The 25,368-nt window shown below is 44.4% G+C and overlaps 1 protein-coding gene across 5 annotated transcripts in view; it reads right to left on the reverse strand.

Moving 5' to 3' along the window:
* The window catches only part of PREX1 (phosphatidylinositol-3,4,5-trisphosphate dependent Rac exchange factor 1), a 253,178-nt gene that overhangs the window by 125,887 nt on the left and 101,923 nt on the right, over nucleotides 1–25,368 (reverse strand). For all 5 annotated transcript variants that reach the window (XM_077335562.1, XM_077335563.1, XM_077335561.1 and 2 more), the window contains exons 3-5: nucleotides 21,949–22,071; nucleotides 13,583–13,687; nucleotides 9,728–9,829 (exon numbers count right to left, since the gene is read on the reverse strand). In XM_077335562.1, coding sequence (XP_077191677.1) covers nucleotides 9,728–9,829; nucleotides 13,583–13,687; nucleotides 21,949–22,071 — 330 coding nt within the window. The remainder of the gene's footprint in view (nucleotides 1–9,727; nucleotides 9,830–13,582; nucleotides 13,688–21,948; nucleotides 22,072–25,368) is intronic.

Consider the following 25,368-nt stretch of genomic DNA (forward strand, 5'->3'; position numbering starts at 1 on the left):
GAAGTTCTGCAGCCTCTAAGAGTATTTCAGAAGCTAGAAAATTCGTCATGACTGACACCTCACATGCAGTATGGCGACTCACTTGTGTAGATAACCCCACTGAGGGGAGAACATCTGCACTGAGTCATGCTTAAGCTCCAGCCTTCCCAGAGAGGTGTGAACACAATTTACATTCACTATTGGGGGCTGGGGGGGCTGAATACCAAAGATGGGAACTACCAGTTCATCTCCTAGAGCCTACATCAGGGGAAGTAAAACTGCAGCCCTCCAGTTATCCATGGACTACAATTCCCATGAGCAAATGCTGGCAGGGGCTCATGGGAATTGTAGTCCATGGTCATCTGGAGGGCCGCAGTTTGACTACCCCTGGCCTACACTGTCTTTCTCTCCTTCACACATAGAGACAAAATGGAAATGCTTGGTCTAGGAAGCCTTGGATCTACTTGTGATGGGTTGTATTGAAGAAAACTGGAATTGTATCTTGTCTCAGAAGAGCTTGTCAGGAGGATTTTCTGTTTGTTTTAAGTGACACCTCAAAACAATCTAGGAATCTGAACACTCTTCCTTAAGCACAGATTGATACCGTCTGAATGTTTATCCCAGAATCTTAGCTCAATTAAATCATCTTTTGAGGGTAAAATATTGCAGAAGGAGATACTACGTTTGGCAGGGAAGGGAAGTGAACCGGGAAACAAGGTCACCAGCTGCATGCTATCAAGTCGTAGTTTTCCCATCCCTTTCTGTCTGCAGAGATAAAGCCATAAACATGGCTCAGGGGCAGAAGCCTTTTGGTAAGAATCAAAGGGCTCTAGGGCCTCGGGACTCATTCTGTGGTCCTAGAATGAATGAACCAGACCATGGGATTTACAGGGATATGGGTTCTGTGCTTTTTATTTGGAGGTGGGGGTGGTAACTTAGGATGGCAGGAGCAGACACTGATATATTTTGGGCGGGAAAAGCTGCCACTGTCCTCTTGATGGTAGTATATATCAATTTGGGGATTGACTGAGGACTGTTGACCACATCACATTTCCCCATCACACTACCAAGCACAGCTGAGAAAGAGGCCAAAGATATGTATGTTCTGGCCAGTACATTCTTAATCTCACAGCTACCCAAGTGAAGTACGAAGGAAAACAGATTTTTAAGGAAAAAAACAAAGTTTATTGTCCTGGAAAGTAAACTATGCATGTTAAAGAACAACCTTACATAAAGGTAACTTCATAAGAAAGAGATCTAGACTTGACTTCTGTAACTCAATCTACATATGCCTGCCCTTAACCTTGATCTGGAAACTACAGCTGGTCCAAAACACAGCGGCCAGGGTCCTCACAGCAACTCCATGGAGGTCCCATATTCGGCCCATTCCCCATCAACTGCAGTGGTTACCAGCTGAATTCTGGATCAGGCTAAAGGTTCTGGTAATTACCTTTAAGGCCATTGCAGTCAGGGCCCTGTGTACCTGAGGGACTACCTCCCTGTCTTTGGCCCTCAAAGAGCTTTACACTCCGCCACCACCAACCGGCTAATGATCCCTGGCCCTAGAGAAGCCCGCCCAATCTCAACCAGGGCCAGAGCCTTCTCTGGTGAAATGAGCTCCCGGAGGAAATCAGGGCCCTGATGGAGCCAAAACAGTTCTGCAAGGCCTGCAAAAGGGAGCTCTTCCGCCAGGCATTTGGTTGAAACCGAGTGAAACCAGCAACATCTAATGGGCCCTGCTCCCTCCCTCCTAGAAATCCATTCATGCCTTCTGCCCCTGTACCTATTTGCACTGTTATAGTCCATTACCTCTGTTATAGTTATTAATGTTAATATTATTATTGTTATAGTAGTTATTTGTATGTTATGGAAAAAACTAAGTTCCATCTATTGTTTTTTTGCGTTCCATGTAAACCAGTGGTCCCCAACCTTTATTAGGCTGGGGACCGGCAGGGCAGCGGGCCGCGCCCGCAGGGACCGCGCGGGCCACGCCCACGAGCCGCGCCCGCGAGCCGCGCCCGCCCGCGCCCGCGGTCCGCACCCGTGAATCGGGCCGCACCCGCGAGCCGCGCCCGGCCGCGCCCGCGGGCCGCACCCGTGGATCCGGCTACGCGGGCAGGGCCCGGCCCTGATTCCCTCTCCCCGCAGTAAGAAGCTTCCCGGGCCGCAAGCTTGCGGCCTGGGAAGTTTTTTACTGCGGGGGGGGTGGGGAGAGGGAGCCGCGGCCCGGCGCTATGGCCTTTGCGGCCCGGCGCCGGGCCGCGGCCCGCAGGTTGGGGACCACTGATGTAAACTGTCCTGAGTGTCAGGGGAGGGCAGTATATAAATACAATAAATAAATAAATCTGGGAACATATTTTGGGACAGATAATATTTCGAGTTGCCAGATTGTGCCTGGAAAGTTCTAGAAGGTTTTGGGGGTCCTTTCCAGGACAATAAAGCCATTTTTGTTGTTCATGTATTCTACAATGTCACTTCCAGGGCAAATGTAGGAATCACCAGAAGTCACCATTTCTGGTGATTATTAGAGCTATTCTGTCACATCCAGGTTTTGCTTAGAAGTGGCATCATGATGCACAAGATGTCGATGTGTTTTTGTTTAAATTTTTCTCCTCCTGCCACTTTGATCGACAGCAGAAAAAACGAGAGCATCCTGAATAATATAAATTTTTCTGAATAGAGAGAACAGCAGAACTGCCAAACTATTTTTGCCTGTAAGTTTTTCCACAGGCTTCCTAACCTTTTAAACACAGATCTCACTCTGCCTTATTGCTTTCAAATATACTAGAAAGACTGCACAGGAGGAGGAGGAGGAGCTGCAGAAGAGAAAGAGAAAGAAATAGAATTGGTTTTTGTACCCCACTTTTCACTGCTCAAAGGAGTCTCAAAGTGGCCTACAATTGCCTTCTCTTCCTCTCCTCACAACAGACACCCTGTGAGACTGGCCCAAGGTCACCGATGTGGCTGCATGTGGAGGAGTGGGGAATCAAACCTGGCTCACCAGATTAAAAGTGTCCATATTAGCCACTACACCATACTAGCTTAAACCAGTATGGGCCACTCCACCAAGCTCCACGCACTCAGAAAAGAAAAGGGAAGGGAGGGGAGGGGAGGGGAGGGGAGGAGGGGAATTTATGACATCACTTTGTAAGAAGTATAAAATAAAATAAAATAAAATAAAATAAAATAAAATAAAATAAAATAAAATAAAATAAAATAAAATAAAATAATAAAATAAAATAAGAAAGAAAGAAAGAAAGAAAGAAAGAAAGAAAGAAAGAAAGAAAGAAAGAAAAGAAAGAAAGAAAGAAAGAAAGAAAGAAAGAAAGAAAGAAAGAAAGAAAGAAAGAAAGAAAGAAAGAAAGAAAGAAAGAAAGAAAGAAAGAAAGAAAGAAAGAAAGAAAGAAACCAATCTCAGCATTTAAATTTCCTAGAAGAGAGGATGTTGTTCTACTAAAATTAGCATTGTTTTTACCTCTCTGCGCAGCCACCACCCTCTGTGCCTTCCTCAAACCCAGAATGATTGTTTTCATTTGTACATTAGAGCAGAGCACATACTTTTACTGATGAAAATTACAACCATCCACATACCCCCCACATACACACACACACTCCTTCCTCCCTGTATTTCGAAAAACTCCCCTTGGAGAAAGTATCATATAATTTTTCCCAATGGAATGTTCATTCTGCTCACTGATGTACGTGATAAAAAGGCAGTGTGCTCTTTCAGAACAAATTTACAGACTTGTAGGACTAATCACAAAATGAGAGATTGCACAGATCAATCTCATTTCCTGTCCCGTGTCTACAAGCTCAACAGGATTTTGAACAGTACAATTAATGCAGATAAAACGATTTAAAAAAAACATAACTGAATAGGGTTTAAGCAAATAAGTCCTAGTTCACACAGCTACTCAGAGCAGCTTCATATATGCCCCAAAAACACATGCAGAAAGTGAGTGCTGGAAGCTCCTGGTAGGTCATTTCCTTGAAATATGCTAAGAAATACAGGGCTTCTGCTGGCACCATGGGAAGCAACCTTTCCCAGCTAGGGAAAAAACACATTCTCTCCATCTTCAATCTGCATTCTGCTCATATTAATGAGCCTACAGCACAGGGATGGCCTGCGATGGAATTCGGCTTATAGAAATCCTGGTATTAGCAAGCAGACTTTTATGACCTAACAGCAGATTTCTGGTTTTTTGCATGCTTGGGGGAGAGGGGGTGCAATCGGTTTACATCATCTACCATTTAAAAAAAATCAGTGACATTCCCTTTTTAAAAATTACCAATGAAAAGCGGTGCTAATGTGGAGGCTCGGAAACTGGCCCAGTGGTTCTGAGGCTGCTGTATCAAAGGGCTGTCTGTCCTGGGGAGAGCCACATAAGCCTCCCTGAGTGGCACGTCCCATTTGAGGTGGAAATGGAAGCAATGGCTCTGCTATGTCAGCAGCTGTCCTTGAGCCAGCAATGGATTTGCACTTGATTCCCAACGGAGCCTGAACAGAAGCAGATTTCTCAGCAGCTATGCAAGGGCAGAGCAGGCAAGCTGGCCTCAAAGAGAGCACCTGCTTAGTGTAGCGGTTCAGAGTGGCAGCCTTGAACCTTGTGAGCCGGGTTTGATTCCCCACTCCTCCTCCACATGCAGCCAGCTGGTGACCTTGGGCTAATCACAGTCCTGTTTAGAGCTGTTCTCCCAGAGCAGTTCTGTCAGAGTTCTCTTAGCCCCATCTACCTCACAGGTTATCTGTTGTGGGGAGAGGAAAGGGAAGGCGATTGTAAGCTGCTTTGAGACTCCTTTGGGTAGAGAAAAGCATGGTATAAAAACCAACTCTTCTTCTAAAAGTGATTCTGCTATTTTAAGTGGTTTGTGGGTACTGATAACATCAGCATGACTGACACACTCAGGTGAACCACTCAGGTGAACCAGCTTACCAGGTACTTGTGGCCATTTCAGCCACATTGTTGCTAACCCATGCTGCCTGTGGCCATGTGGTAAAGAGAAAACAATATTGCTGAACACTGTGTGTTAAACAATTTGCCCAGAGGAGCAGCTGTCAAATTTCAAAGCAGGTTTTGAACATGTGCATTGGGCCACAGTACTGATTCATACAATGAGCAGAATAAACAGGTAATGGTAGGACTTCCCACAGCCTGTAATCACTTCAGACTGCAGAGAGAACTCGAATACTGAACTACTCCCCCATGACAAAAGAATCCTTGCGTACAGAACACCAGCAAATCAAAGAGACACTTCAATGTGTTCTTCTTAGCTTTCACCTTGATGTAGTCTTTGTATAGGGGGGGGGAGAGAAGGAGGAGGAGGAGGAGGAGGAGGAGGAGGAGGAGAAGGAGAAGGAGAAGGAGAAGGAGAAGGAGAAGGAGAAGGAGAAGGAGAAGAGTTGGTTCTTATATGCAGTATTCATATATTGGAGGGGGGGGAGAATATTGAAACACCCAAGCTACTATTTGCAACCTGAAATGTTAAGACTGAGCCTTGCTAGTGTAGTCTGCTAACTCTACTTAAGAATGCTTTCCTGGGAGTAAGTCCCATGGAATACACCTAAGAATGGGTATGGTCCTGTTTAGGGTTGTTCATCAAGTGCTTACACAGGTCCTAAGCAGACACTACAGAGGTATGGCTTGGACCCACTGGGACATTTCGGCAGAAGGACTGATTTTTCTGCCCACAGAGCATGACTGGCTCATCTCTCCAACCCCTCTGGCTGCAGCCCAAAGTATTCCCTGAAATGCTACTCCTGGAGGACTTGGGGCCCCGCTCCAGAAGCTGCTTTTCAGGAGGCACTTCGAACTACAAGAAGAGAAGGGTGGAAAGAAAGTGACGCTCGCAGGTGAATAGCCTTCCATCAGAGAAGACATTCAGGTGGATCGAAGCCAATGTCAGATTCATAAAGGAAATACACTGTAGAAGCAGAGGGAAGGAGAGTTATGTTGATTAATAAAGGTATTTTTGGCTATTTTTGCCCACCCATTAATAGCCAGTTTTATTTTAGGATGAAAAACTATTCTTATGAATTAAAAATAAACTAATTTCAGTTTTCCAGCGAGGCTCTGAGCTCATGCAACTATAAATCTGGAGTTGAGAAGACTACGTTTCTTTCAGCACTTTAACCTCTAGCTAATTAGCCGCATCCTGTCTTTTCAAATCACTCCAGGGGGGGAAATAAAGGGCACCTTGTCAGATTTCCATCACCCTTGTTATCTGTACTCCCACCCATTCACTTTGCAGACACCTACGATCATTACAGCTTGCAAATGCCACCCTGTTTAGCATTGCCTTTCAAGTGGATTGAGAGACTGGCAGTTCACTTTCTGCCTCCAGGTGATCCCTTCCTAGGAGTTGGAGAATCTCTCAGCCCAGGATGGAGCTTATAATTATCTGCTGTATTTTTTTTTTAAGTAGCTCATTCTGCTGCAAGGCATGGCCACCAAAAGAATGGCCTTGGAATGGAGTGCAAAAGTAGCTGAAATTTTGGGGGGGATCACAGCAAGCATCCTTGATCCCTGCATGGCACAGCTGCCAATCAAGGGTCTCCAAGGGAGTGGTTATTAGTGGCTACATCTGCCTAGTACAGTGAAAGGCAAGAGAACAGAGGAAAGCCCTGCTAATCCCCACCTAAAGGGTGTTATTAACGCAGGGGTCTGTGCTCCCCCTCCAGGCTGGAGTTGCCCGTTCTAAAACATAGGCAACTTGTTGGAATCACACAACGGCTGCCTCACCAGGGAACTGCACTCTTGCTGCTCATTAAGATGCAGCCATGCTGTTGTGGTGTGTCGCTGTTGTGATTGCAAGCAACCTGTCCTAAAATCAAGACGGCTAGAGTAGCATCATGGTTATCATGTTGGGCCAGGGAGACCTGGGTTCCAATTACTACTCTTCTAACTGCTTATTCACTTAATTTATACTCTGCATTTCTCATTGAGACTCTGGGCAGATTTACACAACTTAAACCAACACAACAGGAACAAAATAAAATGTACAGGTAACACTGAAGGACCACCTCCCCCCATATTGCCCAGCCCGCCAATTAAGGCCTGTCTCACAAGCCTTGTCCTCCATCCCCTCACATTCAGAGGTGAGGTGAGCGGCAGAGACAGGGCTTTTTCAGTGCTGGCACCTTGTTTAAAGGATGCCCTTCCCCTTGTAGATTGCCTGGCACTCTTATTGCTTTGTTTTAGGCACCAGACCATTGTGTTTCTGTTTACCCAGATTTGATTTTTTTTAAACACGAATTTATTTGGAAACTGTTATTTTAAGCTGTCTGTGGTCTGCTTTTATGATCTACATTTTGATATTGGTTTGGAGGGGGATTCAAGTTTGATTTTAATTAATATTATCTAATGTTTTCTTTTTTAATTATTTTTATTTTGTAAGTTGGAGTTGTGCCCTCTGAAGCCATCACAGAAGACTACCCTTGAAGGTCACACTCTGCACATGTCTAGATGTGCTTAACTTTACTGTCAAACTCGCAAGAGCTGAAATCTATGCCCAGCAAAACTAATTCTGGGGGCCATTTTAGCTCACATTAAGCCACCCATAGTGTAATTTACAGTTCAGGCTAATGCCAGATCCAGAACAAACAGAGCTATGTGCTACAGACAGGAAGGCATTCTGGAACAGGTATGTAGTGAGGTGGGGTGGCTTGGATGCTGGTAATAGAACACTATCACGGTCCAAGCAACTCTGGACAAGGCCCATCTCTGGCAAATCTTAAGAATCTCAGCTTTCCAGACTGCTCCGTTCTGAGTTTCTAAACAACTGGGAGCCAAGCAAGCAACAGGACCCCAAAAGGGATAGAGAAAGCAGTATAAACACCACAGAGGTCCTTGAGAAGGAATGCACACAGAACACGTCTATCAAATCCCTTCTCCCTCTGATCTGTTTGCCTGCATCCTACAGGCTTTATTAAGAAAGCCCCTGAGTGTCACGCATAATCCCAAATCCATGGAAAGAAGAGGCACCAATCCCCCCACCCAAAATAGTCCAGGGCCAATATACACAGCAGGATTAAGTTCGGCATGTTGCGAAAACCAAGACAGCATTTTAAAGCAAGGCTTTTGCTAGATTTGTCACACTCTGACTCATATACTTGGTATGTTAAAGCAGATAGGACTTTGGTACATCCTGCAGCATTGCCCTTCCTCAAGCGTCACTGCTCATTAACTTCTTATTATCAGACAATATATATTTTTTCATAGAAGGCTTAGGCCTGGTTTGCCTCCCATGTACACCGGTCCGACTACAGTTTTAAAAAGCACAATCTCGCATTATGAAGCTGGTTCATCAAGGACTCTCTCTGGTTCTGACTGTCTACATTCCCTAAGTAATACCAAATCAAAAAAGTTTAATATCGCTTTTTAAAGGTCTGTGAAAGAAGAATGCTTCCTGGGCTTTATCAGTGTGATTTTCTCCCTCTGGCAAATGTGGCCTGCTAGGCAGTTCCATGACTTCGCAATGCCAAGGACTGAAAACACTGCTGCACATACCTGTAGCTGTTGGTTATCTAGGACAGGGGTAGTCAACCTGTGGTCCTCCAGATGTCCATGGACTACAATTCCCATGAGCCCCTGCTGGCAGGGGCTCATGGGAATTGTAGCCTATGGACATCTGGAGGACCACAGGTTGACTACCCCTGATCTAGGAGTCTTTCCTGCAGGTACACACAGGGACTGCACTTGCACAAGCCAGCCACCGGAGGCTCTCTTTCATCTAGTATGGTATTTCTTTAATACGCCAAAGGGAGCCCCTCCCCTGTAGAGCTCATTAGAGGCTGTCTTCCCCCCTAAAAGTCTCATCCTCTGCAGAGAACCCCCTCCACCTTTCCCCCACTGCACTCAAGCTGACTCATTTGTACTCAGAATATCTTACTTTTTAAAATTACCGAGGAAAAGAGTCTCCGGTAGGACGGCACAAAAGACTGAAGATGAACCTAAGATATTCTACAAAGCATGCACTCTCTGACACTATTTTTTTCAAACCCAGAGCAGCCTTACTGTTGAGAAACTCCTGAAACACTCTTCAGACTTCAAGAAACCTTGGAAGTGATGTCAACAGGCCATACCTCCCTGCCCCAATCCTGGAAGTCACGTTACCAGAAGTGACACCCCCAAACACTCCCACCGGATGTGACATCACACTCCATCACCATAAATGGTCCAGTGGCCTATTCTGCTAAGCTGGGAACACAGCTACGGCAGCCATCTGCCACTCTGTTGTTCCCTGTCATACCTCACCAATGCAGTTAAAATGAGAATATTTACCTCACTTGACTCCAGTTGCAATGACCCTCAGTCAGCAAGGATTTTTATGACTGGGCCCCTCCCCTTTCAACTCCTCTAGGCCCATCACTGGCTATTTTGGGAGGAGGGAGGGAGGTCGCCATAACTATATATAGGCCATATCACCCTATAATTTTAAAATTACTTTTTTATCCTAGGGTTTCATGAAATCCCTGTTGAGAAAGCCTACTCCAGAGTTTCAAATAGAGAAAGTTTTTTTTTTCCTAGCATGGGCAATCTTATATGCTTTAACTAAAGATGCCAAAATTAAGCACCTGGGACCTCTGCCATTCAAACCAGGTGCTCTACCACCGAGTCCCAGCTTCCACCTTTTTGACTGTAGCACATACAATAGTACAGAACAGAGCGTGCAGCAGCCACAGTTGAAACCTGACAGAGGTTAGGAAGGAACACCGCTATCAAACCAAATTCTTCATTTTCTGTGTTACCTTCAGGAGAAGTGGATATTTGCAGATTCTCTGGATTGGAGTTAGCAGATAACCCTCAAGTGGAATGTCTGTTGTCTTCCGCCCTCCCAAAAGCATGCAACTCTGTAATGAGAAAAGAACGATCATGTTACCTTTGACACAAAGCCTCCAGATAACACACAGTATTTTTATAGATGAACAGAGCTCTACAAAGTCCCAGGCAAGCTATGAACTGAGAAAAAGATAGATGCATTGCAAAACAGAAAATGAAAAGAGATAATATTCACCACCCAGTAAATTCTCCACCAAAACCTTCCAGAATTGTTCAACAGTGGAATCTGCTGCCTAAGGAAGTGGTGAGCTCCCCCTCACTGACAGCCTTCAAGCCGTGGCTGGACAGATAATTATCCTGGATGCTTTAGGCTAACCCTGCATTCAGCAGGGGGGTGGGCTAGATGGTTTGTATGGCCCCTTCCAACTCTAGGATTCTGATTCTTCCAGATTCAAGAACTGAAATCCTATGCATACATGGATACTTTTTTTAAAGTAAGATACAAATCAGCCTGCTTGGGTGCAAAGGGGAAATTTCTGCATTTATACAAATCTCTTTCAATATATCAATACAATGCCTTATAAAAACTTTGAAGACTCTAGGATATGCCAAACTATTGACAGCATTCCAGTTAGAAGAACCATGGATCTACAAGGAGTCATCATAGCATTCTGGAACCTTCCTCTTTTATAGCACACTCTTATGATCAGCATCTCCATCTCTGTCTGTAAGCCCAGACTCCCATAAAGTTTCAAAGAAGAAGATATGGTTCTTGCACCTCAATGGGTTCAATTTCCAGTTCAATTTCAGACTGATGATCCTTAACAAAGAAAACGGAGTGCTCTTTCATCAACCCCCTATTTTCCTCCATAATATACTCCCTTGGACCATTTACACACTGGGAACTTCACTCCCCCAGCTCCCGTGCAGGAGCACAAATTGGGGGTGGATGAGGTGCACCAGGCCAAATGCTCCCCCATGTGGAAGCAGGAAGAAGTGGGGCAACCTGCCATGGCTAAATCTCCAGCCTGCAGCCTGGCATGAAACCTCCAGTGCATAAACAGTCTTGGAGGGTCCCAGTTCCTTCCACTGGCTGTAACATAGGAAATGAGTTGGATTGACAAAGAAGTACCAGAAGCAATGGAACATGGGAAAAGGAGATAAGAGAAAAGGAAAGTTTCAGTTTCTTCCCTCCTGCCCACATACAAATGATGCTAAAAGCAGATCCTCACATACCCTGGTTCACAAATGAATGCAGTCAACACAAGACTAAACAGGCAAGGTTGACCATTTCTCCCTACCATAGTTTTGATCCAGGGAGCACAGGTAACACATATGGTTTCCACCCTCCCAGTTTGCCTCCCCAACAGCCTCAAGGTTGAAAGAATGACTGGTTGAAGGTCATCCAGTGAATTTCATGGATGAGCGGGCATTCAAACCTGGGTCTCCTGTCCTATTATATGACTCTAGTGCGGCCTTTCTCAACATTTTTACTATTGAGAAACCCCTGAAATATTCTTCAGGCTTCGGGAAACCCCAGGAGTGGTGCGATCAGGTAGAATACGGTGTGTACATGCCCACCTGGGGCCCCTCCCCATCCCATCTCATCCAGGCCAATCATTGGTCATTTGGGGAGGGGTGTCATTTCACCTGATAAGTGTTTGGCAATTTTTTGAAATATATATACATTAATTAACTCCCACCCATTCTGGAAACCCTTCCAGGGCCTTCGAGAAACCCGAGTTTTTCACAAAACCCTGGTTGAGAAAGCCTACTTTAGTACTTTTGGGTCTGCCTTTGTCAACATACGTGAATGCTGTAAATGAGGAGCTATCCTAAATGGATCAAGCCAATGGAAGTGTTACCTTCAGATATAACATCTAAACTTAGAACTGCACATAGATCTCTTCGAGCCCTGAGCTTGCCACATTTTGGATTCTCACAAAGGAATTTTCCAGTGAAACTCCTAATGTAATTACCTAGACGGGATGTTGTATAGCTTGAATGATTTCTCTTTTCAGAAACACTCTCACCATACCCCCGTCATAAACTTCTCCTCCTCCCCGCGCACCCATTCTTTAGAATGTTTACGACTGGACATGCCGGCCCTCACCTTCCCTCCAATTTTCCAGTGCTTTTGTGTGAATCATAAGCCATTTCTGTCCTCTTGTTGTTTCCTCCTGCCCCCTCACTGGCCCTTTAAATCATGCCCTTTTCAGAACTGAAGTATTCCCATATTTTCCAAAGATGGGTCTCTGTTTCAGACTCTGGGAGGGCCTAGGCCAATTCCACTCATACAAAAAGCTCTTTTTATTCTGATGTGACTTCATTAGATGGTGACTTTACAAGGCTGGGTAGGAGCAGAGAGGGCAGGCTGAGAAGAAGGAGTGATGCAAGGGGACACAACCACCAAGCACCGATTTAGTACATTGCTTTAAAAACCATGGGGCAAGAATGGTAAACCAGTCTATAGCCTTCCCTGCCTAGTCCAGCTGCCTAGCCAATGCAAGCCCCAAGAGCCTATAGAAACTGGTCCCCATTCTTCCAGGCATGATGACAGGCACTGCTCGCACTGCCTCGGCTCTGTCTCCTAAGTCTGCCTAACTAGTGCCTCACTTATCTCAATTTCGCTTTGGGCCTAGTGCTGGTGCCCTGTAAGACTAGGGGAGTGGTGTGAGCAGGTTGGTCTTCCAACAAAGTAGCGATGAGTATGGGAGGGATCATGGTCCCAAACAAGGGAATTCTCCAGTGACATTTACTGGGCTTGAGATACAAGGTGCCCCCTCTGTGTCCCAGTAACAGGAAAGCAGCCGGCAGCCTTTCACTAAACATGCTAACACCCTTTATGCAGCCACGCCGGGCATCGTGCCCTGGTGCTTCCCATGTACTCACGGGGGAGGAATCCCCGGAGTATGCGGGCTGCCCCAGCATAGCGCGGGCACATGCCCGCTGGAAAGCCTGACACGCTGCCTGGAGGCAGCAACAGGGGGGAATGGGGCCCCCACTGCACAATGGCGGGGAGTGCCATGTCGCTCTTCCACCAAGGTGGGGATGAGGGGACACCCTGGTCCGCTCCAACAGGGGTTTGCAGTGTCCCTCCAGGGACACCGTAGGTTGAGGGAAGGACTGGGCCATAAGGGCCGGCTCTTCCCTTTATGCACGGGGCTGGCCTGACCCAGACTCCACTGGCACCCGCAGCATTCCAGGGAATGCAAAAGATTCCACGTTCCCTTGTTGCAGGTCTTCCGGGGCGCTGTGATGGGCCAGGGCTGGGATGGCGGCAGTGGGCTGCCCTGCTGCCGCCATTCTGGATTTCCAACCCCGTGCATAATGGGTCTAAGAGTCTAGACATTTTAGTAATCTGGAAGTAATGTCACCACAATTTACTCCCAGAAACATTTTCTACCCATAATCTGTGGTCTCTCACACAGTGTTTAAGCACTAGATGTACTTACACATTGTGGAATTCTATTGCCAGGAACTGGGAAGTGAGGCTTTGTTTTGTTTTAAGAAAGGTGCTGAAACAGAGGCAGAGAGGGAAGGCACCTCAATAGGAAATGGGAGAGAAGAGGAAACATCAAAGAACTCCAGGAACCCTTGCATTTCCTTCCTGAGGACGACTGGGTTCTATTCTCCGTACAGGGTGGAGATGTGGCTGATTTTAGAGGAAAAGTTATTGGGCTGGAAAGGCTACAATGTTCTGCTCTTCATACTCTGGCCTTAATGCAAATTGCAGCTTCTGCGGCAAAGGGCAACATGGCACCATCAGGAACAATATCCACTGGATATGGCATGTTAATTTGGACCAAAGATCTTTTGCTTACCAAGAGGAATGCTCGAACAGGCGGAATCTTATTCAGTTCCATGAGAAGCCTGAGCGCTTTCTCGTGGTTGCTGCAATATTCCTCATAAACACAGAACTTATCTTTCTGCAAAGAGAGGCAAGAATAGAAAATAGCCATGTTAATGCAAGACATTCCTCCAATTTGTATATTCTCCCCCCCCCCTCCTTTCAAATAAATACAAGGGAAAAGCATTTGATAAAGGAATACAGATGTCATGCGCATCTGGAATACAGAAATACAGATGCCAAACATATGCCATTATGGGATAGCCTATCATTGGGGAGCCTGTCTTCTGCTGCTTATTAAAGCTCATATCACATTTTAGAAAGGCTCCCAAACTGCCTTACAAACTTCCATGACTTTCAGACAAAGTAAGTCTGAATGATGTTATGTTGGTCTTCAAGTAGTTCAAAGTGGTTGTTGAGTTATTAGACTGGATTTCCAGTTCGTTCAACTGTCAGCAAGTATTTTGTTTCACCAAAAATGGACATTATTGAATCTCTTGTGACAGGCAGTCTATAGAAACTATTACAACACTTTATGGATGATTTCTACTTAAGAGAAAATATGCTTTGCTACCAGTCTAAGGAGACAATACTGGCTTCTTAATTTCTACTGCAATAAACAAAAAATGAAAAGAGAACAAAAAAGAAGAAAAATAAACAGCACAGAGACAGTCTTAACAAACGTCACCCTTTTATCATCCAGACTTTTCTCTTAACTAATACAAATCAAAGAGCATTACTGGTAGATATAATCCATATAAAAATGGCACTGTTCCTGAAATTCTTCAGCAGAACTTTGATTTACTAAATTTGTAAGTTTTGCCATTTTACACAATTCTCCAATTTTATCTAACCAATCAAACCTGGCTAGTAAATTCTGTTGTTGTTTTTTTCCCCTAACCTTGAGCAAGTAATAGTCTCACGGCAGTGGTAGCGTGGGGGGGAAATTATCTTGCCTGGACCAATATTCCATCTGGTGGTACACTCAATAGCATAGAATCAGGATACATTGGGAATTTACAACACAACATTCCTTCTAACAGCTTATGTACATTGACCCAAATTGTTTTTATTTTTTCACATGCCCATCACATATGAAAAAAGAGCTAATTGTTTCATTACATTAACATTTTCCATCCTATTTACACGACATTCTACTAATTCCCTTTGGGGTTATATAATACCTGTAAAACATTCTATACCACTTTTTTCTCAAAGTTTGACAATTTGTAAGTTTGATCTTTTTACACCATAATTGTTCTCATTCATTTAATGTTACATTACGGTTCCAATTTTGCATTCATTTGACCCTACGGTTTTTAACTTGTTTTGTCCCAGTTTCGTATTTCAATAATAGTTTGATGGCCCACGTATCTGATTCAGTATAAGGCAGCTTCATGAGCATGTGTGTAAAGCAGGAATACGCCACACAATCAAAATCCACAGATCTGATATGCCATAAGGGAGAGGGAATGATCTACGTGACTGCAGTATAGTTGTTCTTGATGTAACATTATCCAACGTCAAAGATGTGTTTTGTATCTTCAGTGGTGAGGGCTACTTCACAAAAACAGCAAATGCAGTCGCAGCTGAACACAGAGCTCTATTGAACATGTGTACATCAAATCTTTGGACCTACCTATGTCTGTGATAAATATCCTCAAAAACAACCAAAACAGTGATCCATTCATTCACTCTCTCTCTCTCTTCCTCTGTCTCCCACACGCACGTACCCTCCTTCTTTGACACAAACACTGCAGCTTTCTCACTGAAATTAATTGTGCCTCCTTGCAAACATCATAACACGCCAGAAGCTATAACTATGTTTTCTATATCACAGTTAAGATGGATGGAAGAAATCTCTCCTGTTGCATAAAGATCAGATATGCTATGCTAAGCTCCCCTCCTCCGACACCAAGTCATCTGCAAAATGGCATGAAATGTCTTCTAAAGAAGCAGTAAAACCACTTCCATGCCTGAATCAATCAGATAAGGACTAATAAAATCTTTCATGGGTGACAGAGATCGGCTGGATATCCAGCAAGCCTGCTGGGAGAATTTTGGCACTGGTGTAAGCAGGAAAACTAAGAGATTTCCTTGGCATTAAAGATTCATTTAGCTCCTGATCATCTGGCATCTTACTGGCTGCTACACATGTTCTTCATACAGTACTGTTCAAGCTTGTAATTAAATACCATTTAGTATAAAGCCAAAAGTTAATACTAAGGTTGAATCCAATGATTCCCTTCCATGAAGTTGGATCCAGTGACTCACTTTTACTATGTCTTCAGTCTATGGAGGAAAACATTTCCCGATTTGTTAGAGAAAGTACTTCCCACTGATTTGTCCCTCCCACTGCAGATCCTTCAACTGGGGTGGGACTGGGGAGCCCCAACAGAGATGGGATTCTGCTCTAAGCTGCCCCATTTCTTTTTTTGCAGTCTACAATAGAACCTTGGCTCAGTGGCATAGCATCAGCTTGGCATGCCAAAGGTCCCAGGATCAATCCCCAGCACCTCCAGTTAAAAATGTCATGTAATAGGTCACATGGAAAGCTGCTGGCAGTCTGAGCAGACAATATTGGCTTCTGAGGGAACAAGGATCTGATTCAGTATAAGGCAGCTTCATGTGTTCATGTGACCCTATGATGTTCTTGAGTGTCCACAGAAAGCCAGGAACAAAACTGTGAGGAAGTTTTAGTGGCAAATGACAAACGGAATGTCCACTCCATGAGAATGCTCCATTCCATGCAGCCACTGGATGCAAGCCATTCAATCCATCTTGGGAAATGGGAATTACCGACTCCAGTGCTTGGTTTTGCTTTTGATTTCCTTCCCATAAATGACTGAGAGCAAGACAGTGTAATTCATTCTTACTGTTGGATGGATCAGGAAACCCTGGGCTCACATCCAAGGCTCCTTTAATGGCTTGAACCACAAAACTTTACCAGCCCCTAATGATCATATAATTTAATATGTAATCAATGCGCAAATGGTATACTTGTGATAACAAAATAAATCCCCAAAACACCAACAATTGTGCAATACGTCAGTGGGCATTAGCTCAATGGAAAAGTATCTGCTTTTTAAAATCTTATTTATACTTAGATTTATAAGACCGCCCCTCTCAGCCCAGCCATGTTTGCGCCCAAAAGATCCCATAATCAATTCCCAGCATCCATGGTTAAAATCAGGTGGCAGGTGATAGGAAAAAACTGCACCGAAGACCCTAGAAAGCTGTTGTCAGTTGCAATAGGCAGAAGAAGAAGAAGAGTTGGTTCTTATATGCCGCTCTCCTCTACCCGAAGGAGTCTCAAAGTGGCTTACATTCACAGTCCCTTTCCTCTCCCCACAACAGACACCCCATGAGGTGGGTGAGGCTGAGAGAGCCCTGATATTACTGCTCGATCAGAACAGCTTTATCAGTGCTGTGGCAAGCCCAGGTTCACCCAGCTGGCTGCATGTGGGGTAGTGCAGAATCTAACCCAGCATGCCAGATTAGAAGTCTGCACTCCTAACCCCTACACCAAACTGGCAGTACTGAGCTTGCTAGAGCAATGTCCTGATTTCAGGAGAAAGAAGCTTCAGGTGTGATCGTGTGAGCTTTTCAAAGGTCACTTGTGAAGGACTCCAAGGTCAGAGTGTGGGGCTTCTTCTGATGCAGAGGAATGTGAGCCTTCTTCCAACACAGAGAAAGGGTGCACAAAATCAGTCCCTGCAATTGCCAACCAATATGAATCAATCCTAGAAGGAGTCTGGCCATTGGGTCTTGTCTAGCAGCAGTATCTTCTCTTGCTGTGCTCTTCCTGGGCTCCAGCAACTGGACTTTGATTGGAGAACAGATACATAAGGTTGGATCCAGCCAACTTGTTTCCTCAGGCTTTCAGTTCCCATTCTCATCACTGCTCAGTCCCAAATGGCTTTTGTCTGTGCAGGTCCCATGACCCCCAGCATAGCCTTTTGGGTGATTAGAGGAGACTCTCTGCTCCCTTTCTTCCCAAGAAGAAAACCAGGTTGGATCCCACCTGTATAATTCAGGTATAGATATCTAAACTCTGGCTTGGCTGCCGTGTTATTACCGCAAAGTCCATGTAGCCAACCAGGCTGTTTCCAGCAGAGGCCAGCAAGGTAGCTATAGGGAGGAATAAGAGATCACCTCCCATCGCCGTCTCCATCCAAGCTGAAAGTTCCAGTGAACTGTAATAGCTCTTCCCCCTCTTTCGAGACCTGGTTTATTAATCTACTGAGATGAGATGGGTGCTTTGCCATTTTTCATTCATCTTTGCAGCCAAACACAGCAATGGCAGCCAGTACAGCAGGAGCCACAAAAAGATGAAGGAAAGGAGTTGAACAGCGGCTGGATCACTAGCTTTATTCTCTTTATGTTGCGCATCTGGAGCTACAGATGTTTCAGTTTCAGGCAGTTCTGAGTCAAAGCTTGGGAATAATAAAAAAGATGGAAGATCCTGACCCCAGATGTAGGAAACGGACCACGTGTGTGATGCAACAGAAAAGAGGGAACTGGCAGTGTTGGGACTGTTGTGGTTTTGTTTTGGGGTTTTTTTAAATAAAAAAGAACATGCAACACAGAAAGGGAAGAAAACAGAAAGGCCACAGAACTGAGAGGGGTATTTCCCTCTGCATCTATGGAGGGCTAAGCTAGAATGACTAAATGGCAGCTATTGTATTTTGGTCACCTTATGAGAAGACAAGAATCACTGGAAAAGACAATAATGCTAGGAAAAGTTGAAGGGAGCAGGGAAAGAGGAAGAGCCAAGATACGATGGATTGAATCAATCAAGGAAGCCAAAGCCCTCTGCTTGCAAGACCTGAGCAAGGCTGATAACAGGATGTTTTGGAGGACATTAATGTCAACCTTTGGCGACTTTCTCAATGAACACATTTGGCATACCACGGTGGAGCTGCTGGGGAAGGAGGGAGGCAGGGAGCTCCCACCAGAGCTCCCCGCTGCCCCAAACAGCCTCGCCACAGCCTCGGCGGACCTGCCCAAATAGGGGGGTCAAGCTAGAGCCCGTTGTATTATTTGTACAATGCGCTTTTCTGCTAGTAATAATAATAAGGTGCCACAGCGCAGCAGCAGCTATGGTCCCCCAAAGCAATTACAAAATGGCTGATTTGTAGGCTCAGTCCAATCGCAAAACACTGGGATGTTTCCAAAAGCACTAGGTTCCAAGCCAAGCGTTCTCCTATGACGAGGCACCTGTTTCCATGGGTTTTCCCAGCAGACAGAAACACCTCCTGATCCAGTGCAATGGAAGGAAAAAAGCAGGATAGGCTCTTAGCTTGGAGAAAGAGCCGCTTTGTGGGAAATATTCATTTCTGTTTCCTTTGTAATTGTATTTATTTTCTGCCCCATCTCCCAAGTCTAAATGCACACAGGCACCAAGAAGCAAATCAACATGATTTGCTCTTTAAGTATTTGAAAGGTTGTCACTTGGAGGAGGGCAGGATGCTGTTCCCATTGGCTGCAGAGGAAAGGACACGCAGTGATGGGTTTAAACTACAAGTACAACGATATAGGCTAGATATCAGGGGGAAAAATTCACAGTGAGAGTAGTTCAGCAGTGGAATAGGCTGCCTAAGGAGGTGGTGAGCTCCCCCTCACTGGCAGTCTTCAAGCAAAGGTTGGATACACACTTTTCTTGGATGCTTTAGGATGCTTAGGGCGGATCCTGCGTTGAGCAGGGGGTTGGACTAGATGGCCTGTATGGCCCCTTCCGACTCTATGATTCTATGAACATGACCTGGTCAGTCCAAAGTCTTGCTGTCCTGCCTGCCAGTCACAAAGCCCTTATTCCCTTCTCTAAAGAGGGCTCTAAGGATCTGACATATTACTACAGAAATCCCTTGTGCATTGTTTGTTTCACCTCCTTCTGCTCCCCCATTATCACATCTGTCTCCCTCTCTCTCGTTGAATTTCATTCCTTTTATCTTCTATTTTATATCGTTTTCATGTTTTATTAGTGACACTTTATGGGGTGTACAATCCAAATGACAAAAAGCTGCCTCAAACAGTTTCGTAGCAAGTGCAACAGCCAAACGTTTCAAATAAATAAAATGCCAGAAGATTGAATTATGATGGTGAATCTTTTTTTTTTTCCTCTCCTTTCCTGAATCTGAGTCAGTTCAGTAACCGGGTACAAGCACATTTGTAACTTTTGCCTGTTTTTGTTTTTGCTTCCCCTCCCCCCCTACACAAAAACATTGCAAACTAGATACTTAACATAATGAATGCATGAAGCTGCCTTAAGTTGAATTAGCCCACTGGTCCATCAAGGCCAGGATTCTTCAGTCAGATCAGTAGCAGCTCTCCAGAGCCTCAGAAAGGTCTTTCACATCACCTCCTACCTCAGCCTTTCAACTGGAGATGCCAAGGATTGAACTTGGGACCTTCTGCAAGCCAAGCAGATGTTCCTCCACTGAGCTAGCTTCCATAAGCAATATTTCTGTTTACCATATTTTATTTGTTTATTTCATAAATTTCTAGGCCGTCCCTCACCATCAATGTCTCAGGGTGGCTGACAGCAGAAAGATGGATTTCCAATAGTAAAAACGATAAAACATTAAAATCCTTAAAAATAGTCTCTATAAAACTACCCACTCACCCCGTCACTTAAAGCATCCCCACGGGGCTTATGTAATAGTGATTTGAGGAGCAGACAATTGGCCTACCCTAGATGGGGGAAGATGGCTCAAGCAGGAACCTGGGCAAGGGGATTAGGTGGGAGGTGCTGTTTAGATGGTCAGAGTGCGACCTTGGGTTTAACCAAATGCCTGGAGAGGAAGATTGCCGCTTTACATGCCTTCCGGAACTTTGAAAGTCCTGCAAGGGCCTGGGGATCACCAACATGAGCAAATCATGTCCATGGAAGAAATACAGAACAGTGGCACATAAACTGAGTCATAAACACAGATGATAAACACTGATTCCCATAAGCAGCCCAGAATACCTGACACCAGTCCTAAATCTCTCACTACCTCAAACCAGCCTCTTGCACACAGAAGCTGTTGGCACCACAGCACCCTCTTCAGATAAGGCCCGAAGTCATCTGTCAGTTGCAATTGCCGCTCTATGACTTCGGCAACCTTTTAGAGGTTATATTTAGATCATGACATCTCCTGGCAAAACTCCACTAAATATATCCAATAATTATACACGTGCTAGAGGGCTTTCATCAAGTCCTTCTCAGCTGCCCTTCGTGCACAAGATCCGCAACTATGGAAGTGATGCTTGTAAATTACGCCGTGCCTGAAGTGTTTAATTTCCTCTCTGGGTGACATTGAGGCTTCACTGCTGTATGAAGAAATTATTAGTTGCATAACTACAGATGTTAGCTGTGGAAAGTTGAACCTGCATTTACCAAGGACCTTGGTCCTTAGCAGCATCTGTCTAAAAATGAGTGAGCAGAGGTCCATGTGCGAAAGAAAATCCCTGTTGGATCAGAGCAATGGTCCATTTCGAGCCAGCTTGGTATAGGGGTTAAGAGTGGTAGAAACAGGTTTGATTTCCCACTCCTCATGTGCAGCCAGGTGGGTGACCTTGGGTTAGTCACAGTTCTCTTAGAGCTGTTCACAGAGCAGTTCTGTTAGAGCTCTCTAAGCCCACCTACATCACAGGTTATCTTCCTTGGGGACAGGAAGGGAAAGGTGCTTGTAAGCTAGTTTGGGACTCCTTTAGGTAGTGAAAAGCAAGGTATAAAAATAGCTTTTCTTCAGCTTTTCTCTAGTCCAGCATCCTGTTTCACACAGTGACATTTTAAAATGCCCCAATTTTTTCATTCTACAGATCTGCAGAGCTGTTGCCAGTCAGATGAGACAATATTAAGCTAGATGGACCAATGGACTGACGCCGTACAAGATAGTTTAATATACTCAGTCACACAGTAGGGGGAAGGAGGACATGAAGGAGGAAATATAGTCAAGGTTTGCCCCACACTTGTCTTTGAATGAAATCTGATGGAGGGAAGGCAGTTGGAAATATTGTGAATTTTTTCAGTTCTTCAGCTTATTCTGTACTTAGTTTCTTCCTTGCTGCCTCTGAATTTGGGTACCCCCCTTGAAACTGTTTTACATGAAGTACACAAAAAGAGGAGAGGACAGAAGAGGAGGTATGAATTGTTTCTCAAGGAGAAAAGGGGCAGCTAAGATATTTTCTGGCTCAACCATGTTTGAAACAGTTTACAGTGTATTACATAAAACTTTCTGCATTGATTTACATATACAATAAAATATACATCACTAAGGTCGATTCACAAAGACTCAGGAAAGGTGGCTCCATACAGCTGCATTTTCAAACAGCATTTAAATTTATCATACTTACAAATTTTAAGAAAACATCTCCCAGCTCATGCTGAGATTGAGGTTCCGGATCTAAGCAAAATTCCAAGGCAGTCAGGAACTCCTTGTGAACATCCAATATGTCTTCAATGTTGGAAAATAAAATCTGAAATAAAAAATTATCCAGTAATAACTGCTAGTGTAAACAGAGTAGGGCCTTCAATTACACTCCGTAGCTGTTTACACACACTGTCTAATATCATACTTATTTACTTTGTAACCTTTCATTTCACCATGCAATCTAACAGTTAAAAGATATAAAATGACTACTAACTGGCTTAAGAAACCTTTAGGGATTTGAGGGCAGTGTTTGTGGGTGGCAGAAATTTGGAGAGGGGTTTCAGTTAAAATCTATGGTATACCATAGAGTCTGTTCTCTGGAACATTTTAAAAGAAAAAGCTCAACAAGAACAGAAAAAAACCAACAGTAAACATCATTTAAAAGGCAAAAAGTGGGGAGGGAAAAAATTCACCTCCTCAACTTCCACAGAGCTTAGTCTTGGAGAAGTAGGGTAAGATTTCCAAATTGTTTTATCTGCCCTTGGCCATTGTGAGTGCAAAGCCTGTCATTGTATCTAATAGTCAAATGGATGACCACCATTACAATCACAAACACAGCAAAACCAACCAACAGACAAGGTAGGGTGTTCCAGGTACCTCGAGGAAACCGTGTACCAACCCCCCCAAAAAGGGTTCAAACTACAGCAATGAACATTTAAGCTGGCTACCAGGGAATAGTTCCCTAGGTGTGAGGCAGTGGAAGAAATTGCCCAGGACGCTCATAGGATTATTTTCCTTGGAAATCAAAGTCAGGGAGGGGAGTCAATGAGGGAGAAAGATTTAAGAAGTTCCCATATTTTGTTTAACAAAAGGAGTCTGTGCTGACTCCAGGAGTCTCCCTGGGAGAGAACCTCCATGCGCCCCACCATCACAGCTCCCTGTTCCCCCCTCAACATGCCCACCCTCCTCTCAATTGTGGCTCCGTTTGTGGCCAGCTTCTCTATGAAGCAATGACAGTGGCAACTCTTGCTAAAAGTCACTGCTGTGGGACATCAGGGCTGCTTGGAAAAGGAAAATGAAGTGAGATACAGTTACCCTATGATCACATTGGCCTCAAGATTTCACCCCTTGGGAAACTGGCGATCAGCTCGCCATGAGCCAGATACCCAGCCATGCCAACCACACACAAACACACCATTCCATGCCAGGACCTGCCCCATAGAGTTGCATTCCACATGCTTTTCTTGCCCAATCTGTCTGATACATCTGCAGTCCCCCCTGTCAGCATGCAGTGGGCTACAGAGCAGAGGCCACCGATGTTAATGGGCTTTGATTGGCCTTAATTATCTCCTTGGCAGGCATGGCCCTCCATCTGTCAACACCTGCTTGCTTCCTGCTGAAGACACTCCTCAGTCCAGCCAGCTGTCAAAGCTCCAGAGGACTTTGCAATTTGCCAGTGCAGTTTTAACCAACAACCAATTTAAATTAGGCCTGATTTAATAGACTCCTAATAGAAGATATGCAGAAGACTGCAAGGATTTAGATAAAGTCTTAGCGTCCTTTTCAGACTGTGATCATCTAAATCAGAGGACGGAAAACCCCTATTTGGAATTGTCCATTTCAAAGGATGGGGTCAGCGGCGTCAGTTTGAGGTCTGGGATGGGGGGATGCATTAAAGATTCTTGCACCATCTGACCAATGCACCACTGAACGGAAGGGCAGCTTTTTCTTACCCAGTAGCTGAGATCATCACCTGGGAATGAACAACTACCAGTGGGATAACCTTAAGGGAACAACTTCCCAAAACAGGTCTTTTGGCGCTTCAGTGTCCAAAGCGGCCATTTCTGCCTGAAGCAGCCCGCACCAAACCCTACCAGCAAACATTGCCCTGTTGTACCATGACTCTGACGTTTTGCTAGTTGCCTTATAGCTTGAAAATTATAAGTTCAACTAGAAACCTGTAACAAAATCTTCTGAAATTAAAATTCAGAACAAGTTGGTTAAAGAGTTGCTAATGTAAGGTTGTTTTTCGGTAGGTTCTGTTTTAAGGGAAGTATTTTCATTAAGAACTTTGTTATAAACCTTTGTGTTTGCACGGTGTATATTTCAGAATATCAATTTAAACACAGGCATTAACCTCACTGAAAATCGATGCATAGAAAAACCGGTCTTTAATGGTGAGTTAACCCTTATAGTAATTTTTGTTGCCCAATTCTGGTTCTTGGTTTATTAGTACAGATGTGTGCTTATGCAATATTGTTTTACTTTTAGAATATTTCTTCCACGGACAAAGATCTTAAGATCAAAATGTATGCATATCTCTCTAATAAAAGACAAGACTCTTCAAGCTATTTCTCCTGAATGTTAATTTCAGAATATTTATTACAGCTTTCAAGTTGAATTTTCAAGTTTATTGTTGACCATTACACAGGAACATCTTGTTGTGTGTATATCCAGAACCGTGTACCCCTTTAAATGGCTACCTTATTTATCTGGATAGCTTAGCTGCTCTGAGTTTGAATGGCGGATTCCTGTTTCTGGGTACCATTTTACATCTACTCTGATCTTCTTTAAACCTCTTGGTAAACCACCTTGAATACACTTTTAAAGAATGATGGTACAGAAACCAACCAATCAATGATCAATGCTAGTTATCAGTTCTGCAGAACAAACTTATTGCCCCCCACCCCCACAGCTCAGAAAGTTAAAGGAAGGCCAGAGAAGAGGAAATAAGCATCCTAGAAAGCTATCAGCAATGAAAGAACAGTCTGTTAGGCACAAGAAAAGACGCTTTGCTAATGCTTATTATGAGCACCAACATCAAAATTAGATTATATCAAGAAATTAGGCAGGTATCTGCACTCAAAGCATTAATCAAGAATGAAGAGGTATAAGCAGGAAACAGGAATAAGTGGAGAGTCCTCAGAATCAAAGTAGATAAGCAACATGGAATTTTAGTGTTCACAGGATTTAAGCAATTTCTCAAAAAGTTAAGATTACTGCCAGGTAAGTGTGCATACTATAGGCTTAAAAAAAGGTAAAGGTATCCCCTGTGCAAGCACCGAGTCATGTCTGAACCTTGGGGTGACGCCCTCCAGCGTTTTCTTGGCAGACTCAATACGGGGTGGTTTGCCAGTGCCTTCCCCAGTCATTACCGTTTACCCCCCAGCAAGCTAGGTACTCATTTTACCGACCTCGGAAGGATGGAAGGCTGAGTCCACCTTGAGCCGGCTGCTGGGATTGAACTCCCAGCCTTATGGGCAAAGTTTTCAGACGGCTGCCTTACCACTCTGCGCCACAAGAGGCTCTAACTATAGGCTTACAGCCTGAGTAATACTACATTTCCTGGAGTCCTCACAGTGAGCTCCAAAACTATTTCAAATCGGCCTAATGAGCAATGAGC

The sequence above is a fragment of the Paroedura picta genome, chromosome 4, assembly GCF_049243985.1.
Source record: "Paroedura picta isolate Pp20150507F chromosome 4, Ppicta_v3.0, whole genome shotgun sequence".
Lineage (NCBI taxonomy): Eukaryota > Metazoa > Chordata > Lepidosauria > Squamata > Gekkonidae > Paroedura > Paroedura picta.